This window comes from Ammodytes marinus, assembly GCF_949987685.1.
Source record: "Ammodytes marinus genome assembly, chromosome: 9".
In the NCBI taxonomy this organism is placed as follows: Eukaryota; Metazoa; Chordata; class Actinopteri; order Uranoscopiformes; family Ammodytidae; genus Ammodytes; species Ammodytes marinus.
In genome coordinates this window covers 8,268,428-8,275,439 of record NC_137213.1, presented here as the reverse complement: position 1 = coordinate 8,275,439, position 7,012 = coordinate 8,268,428, and the positions used below count along the sequence as shown (strand labels likewise).

Below are 7,012 nucleotides of genomic sequence, written 5' to 3'. Positions count from 1 at the left end.
AACACGATAGAGTTGTGTTATAGGATGTAGTAGGTTACTGCAATGTAGTAGGCTTTCATTTGAAATGTGTTATTGTATAGTACAGTATCGTACAGGAATGCATTATAGTAATACATGCAGTTAAGGTGTGGCTGCTTGTGACTCCTTTATGTAGGTCCTTACACACACACACACACACACACACACACACACACACACACACACACACACACACACACACACACACACACACGCACGCACGCACGCGCACACATGCATCATAGACAATGGCTCGATCAGGTAGCTCCATTATCTTAATTGAACGAGCTAATCAATTACGCATGGCCTTTACAGTCAGCGGCGCTCAGGGGAGCAATAAATACGGACAGGAAACTCTGACCTCTGGCTCAGCCAGTGTGTCAAGGGTTAATCCCCTCCTCCCGCCAGGCTGTCCAGAAACTAGGGCAAACAACAGCGCACGATACAAAATGTATACTACACAGGCAATGTTTTTATTCTCCGGTCGCCACTGCCCTATCACACTCAGTGCTGCTTCTTCACCAGCTGCAACCTAGTTAGGTTTACTTTGTGTATTCCATACGGTGCGCTTCGTTATAATTAAATCAAGAGTAGTAGATTGTCTATGAAATAATCTGAAATAATCCACAAGGAAGGTAATGGTCCATCAAGAGGCAGACAGGCAGACAGACAGACAGACAGACCAAACAGACAGGCAGATCAATTACCTTTTAAGAACTGTTACCCTGTGCAAACATGACAGCAAATCCTTGAACCGTCTCACAACTATGACATAGTTTACCATATGGCACATGAAGCTTACTATAAAGTCACGAGTGAGAAGTACATGAGCACTGGAAGTCTCTGTGATAACATTTATAAAAACATTATATCCTCACAGTTAGGATGAAGAAATGCCCCAATGTCTGGACTGAATTACCTCACACAGAGAAAGAGTGGCAGGGAGAAACCAAAGTTTCCTGCAACGATTAGATCTCGTGCTGTTCCCTCACTATAATTTTGACGGTCCACCATGGTGTGTGTGTGTGTGTGTGTGTGTGTGTGTGTGTGTGTGTGTGTGTGTGTGTGTGTGTGTGTGTGTGTGTGTGTGTGTGTGTGTGTGTGTGTGTGTGTGTGCACGCGTAGTCTAGCCTATTTTACCAAAGCGCACGAGGTGGGTCTCTTTAATGGAGGTGGAAAATATGGGTCGCCTTACCTGGTCAGCCATGGTTATCAACGAGTCTTCTCTCTGTGGAACTATAGTGCTGTTTAGTTGCTACCGCCTCTGCCGCCCGGTTCAAGTCATCTGTGCTGGGCGCAGACCCCGTGCCGGCATCACATTCAACGGACGGCGCGCAAGAGAGACGCACTACATTTCATTTAACGTGATGTTATTCTTCCAACTTCGGCGCGTAAAGAAATCCTCTTCTAGTGACTTGAGAGTAGATGTGCATGGAAAATTGGGATATGTAGCAGTATGGGCTTAGGTGGTAGACAAAGAGGCTACACCTGCGTCTCCGTTTGGTAAGAGAGGCGAGTTCTTAAAGAAGATGAGACAAAGCCATCGGCATTACCCATGCATCCTCTCCTGCTCTATTGGTGTGCCAACGGTCAGCGGTAATACCTGCATCTCTCTCTCTCTCTCTCTCTCTCTCTCTCTCTCTCTCTCTCTCTCTCTCTCTCTCTCTCTCTCTCTCTCTCTCTATCTCTTTCTCTCTCTCTCTCTCTCTCTCTCTCTCTCTCTCACCCATGCAAAGTGTGTGTGTTGGGCGGCGCGTCCTTGACTGAGTTTGATGGCTTAGGTCTTCCTATCGTTGGGGTTGGAGGTGGATGGTAAAGGAGGGCCCCTCGCGAGATGCACAGCCTAAACACTGCCTCCTACAAATATGTGCCTTTGTCTAACACCGGTCTGGGCATAACCTATCCCAGTGCGTTTCGTGTAGACAATCAATTCATGTCACTGTGAAGTGCATGAAGCGGTCGCCAGAGGGAGTTAGAGGGTCGCCTCATGGAGAAGTTAACCTACTGTCTATGGATGTTGGTACAGAGGAATAAGGTTTAATTGTGCTACCGCCGACAGTTGTTGAAGCAATAGGCCTACTCAGGTTAGAAAAGGCACCAGTACCACCAAATCGGGCGTGGCTTATCCCATTATGACATCATAAAGTGAGAGAAATCTGACTGGGGTTTTTGAACACTGGTTCTTGGATAACAAAGAGAGTGTTGTTGTTTTGTGATCCAAAATAATGTTGAGAAAAGGGACTTTTAATAATCTGAATCTGCAAAGTAACTAATATAATCATATAAGACCACACCTGTATGTATGCTGCCTGTGTAACTGATTTGGGGCATGGAGTATTAAGTTGCATTATGGGAATTGTAGGATCCCTTTCTCTGTAAACTTGATGCTGTGTTTCTCTGACCCTGCAGTTCAGACGTTGACCATCATTTTTTGAATTAGTATTTTGTGAGTCCCTCGGATAAAGCAAAGCGCAATGCCAAAATGCTGGAGTGCACCTTATTACCCACTTGTTAACAATTGAGATTAAAACTCCATAAAAACACACGTAATACAAAGTATAAAACATTTAAACTCTAGATGTTAAGGTTTTGTACCACTGAGCTATCGAGTCCATTACCAACGCTGACAACACAACAGCCCTCTGTGACTGTGTGTGTGTATTGGCTAACTGGCACTCTCGCTGGAATATTCATTTGCTCAATTTATTTACAAACCCCCTCTTGCATCTGTCGGTCAAATATGTGAGAGAAAAGACTGATTGGCACAAATGCAAATTGCTACTCAGAACCATGAAAGCTTTCTCTTTCCCCGTGGCGCATGATTGCTACTGCTGCTTTTAGTGATATCCTTAGTGTGCGATGGTGGCACAGTCTTAATGTTGTTAGTCACTGAGCCAAGGTCATGCCATGCACTGGCATTAAAAACATTCACTGTGTGCAATTCCTCCAAACTCCCCATTAAGACGGCTTTTGCCTTTTTGCCTTGCATGTTACGAAACACATTAATATGTATGTGTGTCATATAGACTGCGGTGTCCAATCCCTAGAACTGCCTGGAAACTGACCGGAATGATGTTTGCAAACAGAACGCTCATATCTTCCATATTCAAGATGAGATGAATTCAGCGTTGGATGAGAGTGCTCTACTTCTTCCACCGTACAGAATGAGATTGGCTTGTGTGTTTCAACTCACAGGCCCCGGGGGCAGTGAAATGATGCTTGCCAGTAATGTTAAGAAGCCAACAATTCTTCTGGCTCAGACTCTGCCTCTTATTTATGATGACTTTCAATGAGCAGCAGTGTGATTATCTGATGTATTTGTAGGCTAATGTGTTTTATAGCCAGTACCCTCAATACATCAATACAAAATCAATGGATTAAATCAATCAATTGATTCATTTGGTACTAGTAATGATGACAAAATGTCTGTCTTCTGTACAAGAAGTATTCCGAGAATAAACGTGCCCTATGAGTAAAGAAGTGAACTTGCCATTTGCTTTGAAACATTTGCATAGCTTTGGCAGAGTTTTTAACACAAGGAGACCGAGAGGAATTCAGCATTGTACCTCCAAAAAAAAATGTATCAGACAGGCACAGAAAATAGTGTCTGATCCAACTCCCATTATCCAACCAGAGTTCCACAGTTAACCTTCTGGGAACATTGTGAGTGTTCTAAAGAGCAGGCTGAACAGTTACCCACACTCATTCCTGCCTATGTCCATTATGATTCTCAACACAAACTTGTACTGTAGATGTTGGCCATAGTGTTTCACCATTGTCAGAAGGTGTGTATGTGTATAGAAGAGGACGTTTTGTATTATTAAATTATTATTATATGTGTGCACTGTATGTGCATTGCAAACTGTGTATGTGTATGGAAGCCCTGTGTTGATAAGACGTTTTTATGTGTTTGTATGTCTGGAGTTTTTTTTTTGTGGGACTGCAAGACAGAGTCCAGGACACATTTTCATGTTTGAGTGATGGAGCTCAAAGGACTTGATTTGTTGTTCATGATATCAGTCACTTTTTCAACCTTCTGGAGATGCTGAAAGCCAACATTGGTACAAGACTGAGCATTAAGCCACTTGAACCTATAGGCTTCAATGTAGCATACAGCAATGTCTGACTGCAAGGACGTGAAGGACGCCCATACACGTTCCCAAATTCCCAGTTAAGAAGTTCAATGGTTTATTTTGTCTCAAGTAAGGAAAGATGAAATTCTCTACAATGTCTTTTAAACTAAGTTAAACCAAAGCCACATTCATATTACTATAATAATTATAGTCAAAAACTAGAAGAAAAAAAAGAACAAATTGCCAATTATTGTTTTCCTTTGAAATACAGTGAATTTGCGTCAATAAAAAGACTCCAAATTACAGTCACATTAAAGATGCATTCACACAGATTAATAAAAAATATGATTTCTGAAATTCTAAAAAAAAAAGGTTGCATATTCCAAAACATTGTGTCCTTGTTGTTTCCAATTAGACGAATACAATGCACTGCTGAGAGGAACAGAGAGTCAATCATGCTGTGTGAACATACTGCCTTCTTTAAAGGCTTTATTTGTGGATCACTAGCTGTCTAATAGCTTGTTGTATTAAACAGATCCTCCCTGTGGGATTTAAACAGTGCTCAATGACAGAGAATGATCTGCCGTCCTTTAAGGCTATTAAGTGCTAAGTGAATCATTCTCGCCATCACACTCAAAGAATCGATACCTCTCCAAAACCCCCCTGTCCACACAATGAAGACTCCCTTCAGTTGTATTAACTCACATATTTCCTGAATCCCCTGGATGTTAATCTAATCTATTCCTCCCTTTGCAGCATGCCCAGTTCACCTAGCTCTCAGTTTTTTTTTCACAAATTCGAAAACAAGATAGTCTGGGTCTCAAGAAAATCACAATGAAAGTAAATGGGAAGGATCCTCTCAACAGGCCTGCTGGGCATGTCTTATAGTTTAATCCATGCGCTAATCTGCAGACTTAATTAAGTGTCGTCAGGACATCAGTCGTGCTGTGGCCTTGCACTGTGTGGTTGAGAGGATCACAGCGCCGAGAGATGACAGAGATAAGTGCTCTAACTAGCTGCTAAGACTGAATCAACGATGAAAAAAAAAAACCTGCCCATTCCCTGCTAATGAAAAGCCAGTCATTAGAATGTGCAGTGGTGCATTCTGGGAGATGTCGGAAGGTCAAGAGGTATAACCGAGGTAGAATTTATAGCTGCCAATAAGATGACAACCTGCAAGGGCAGAGTTGACTGCATGAATTTATCATTGTCACACGCCTTGCCAACAACACACACACCTTGATTAGGACACAACTGGAAGTGTTTTTTTTTTCGATTAAATGAAACTGTTGCAATGTAGATCGGTAACTTTGAATATAGTTTCTTCCTTTGTAGTTGTTTCGGATAACTACTAAATACATGAAACTCACAGCTTTGAACGTATCCATCCGCTAAATATGAAGCTACAGTATATAGAGCCAGCTGTGGCTTTACATTTAGCGAGTGATATTGATTTAGTGAGCGGTATTGATATTCTCCTGTAACTTTTGAATAAAGCAAAAACATCCCAGAATGTTGAACTATTGCTTGTTGGTATTTCAGATTAAAAATGAACGCAATCTCCCTTTTTAGCTTAAAAACAAATCCGTTGTGTAATATTTCAGGGCGGCTCAAGTGATTTCAAATTCCCCACAAATTTGAATCAATGCCCTACATCTCAATATGAATAGAAAAACTGACAACTAAAAAACAAAGCCCCCCTCCCCCCCCATTCACTGAAAACACATGACAGCCTTTTACCCATCAAACCAATGCAGATGCAGTTGGGCTCCACTTGTGAAGGAGTAATTTTCCAATACAGTCGTCTTTCTGATGTGAACCCTTTGTGCCAAATCCCGTTTTAATGGGCACTTCCCAGCGTTCAAGCTCATAATCACAACACGACGGCTTTTATGAAAGCTCCTCATAAGTCAAAGAGGCCTCTTTTCAACAAGGTTGGGATGACATTGAATTGGGATTGCGTTTTGCAACCCGAGAGCTTTGCGGCGAGGCGGGCTGGCACTGCGCTGCCTGTGTCCCCAGTGTGTTTGGCCGGGTCAGACGGCTCAGTAATGGGGTTACAAGGTCGTTCTGCTTGTTTCTAATCTACTACATGCAATGTAATGACACCCTACAGAGGCCCGCTTCAAACAGGCAAAGCTCTTTTCAACCTGTGCACACGCTTTATGTCATATCAGATGATCTATACTGTTCCAGTATGTTATTAAAAGCTCAACAGGGGATTGTGGTTTATGCTTCCATGGTTGGGTTAATGTATGTCAGTCCATGTGGGCTCAGTAGACGGCCTTCAGCTCCTGATAAAGGCTGTTAATATTGATTCAGGTCCCACATGGTAACTTTGAAGATGTGTCTTTATTTTATGTTTCACTCTGGATTTGTATACTGTGATGTGTGATTTTATAAAAAGAGGAACTCCTTTTATTTTGCTGTATAACTTTAACCCTTTAAGCTGCACGACGTAACTACTGTATGTAACAGGAATGTGTGGTCCTTCTTTTTTGACTGCTTTGCCATGTCTAAGTAGTTATCCAATGCCTGTTTTTTTGTTTTGTTTTGTGTCACTAGTAATACATTTCCAATTTGCCATTACTTCCTGAGTGCCTGCGGGATTCTGGCACAAATAGGCGGCAGACAGTATGGAGACTGAAAATGTTATTTAGAGAGGAAGTCTTGTTTAGTCACAGTCACATTTAAGTGGAATGGTTATTGCGGACAAAATGCCAGTGGAAAATAATGTAAAAAAAAAAGAGTTGAAAATCTTACATAGTGCAGCTTTAAATTGTTTTGAATTGGAATGACTGAAATGGAGGCTCCCCTCTGCCAGCCTCAAACTGCAATGCATAGCGACTCTGGCATTGTGATGAGCAATACAAACCCTCTGTTTTTATGACACATAATGCATTCAGTTTATCATACGCTCA

The 7,012-nt window shown here is 42.0% G+C and overlaps 1 protein-coding gene across 1 annotated transcript in view; it reads right to left on the bottom strand.

The window, feature by feature from the left end:
- rem2 (RAS (RAD and GEM)-like GTP binding 2) overlaps window positions 1-1,240 on the bottom strand; it is a gene marked incomplete at its 3' end in the record, with an annotated part of 31,977 nt that extends 30,737 nt beyond the window's left edge. The window contains exon 1 of the mRNA XM_080034475.1: window positions 1,214-1,240. Within this exon, the coding sequence (XP_079890601.1) occupies window positions 1,214-1,225 (12 nt within the window). The 5' untranslated portion in view covers window positions 1,226-1,240. The remainder of the gene's footprint in view (window positions 1-1,213) is intronic.
- Between the last annotated feature and the right edge of the window lie 5,772 nt (window positions 1,241-7,012).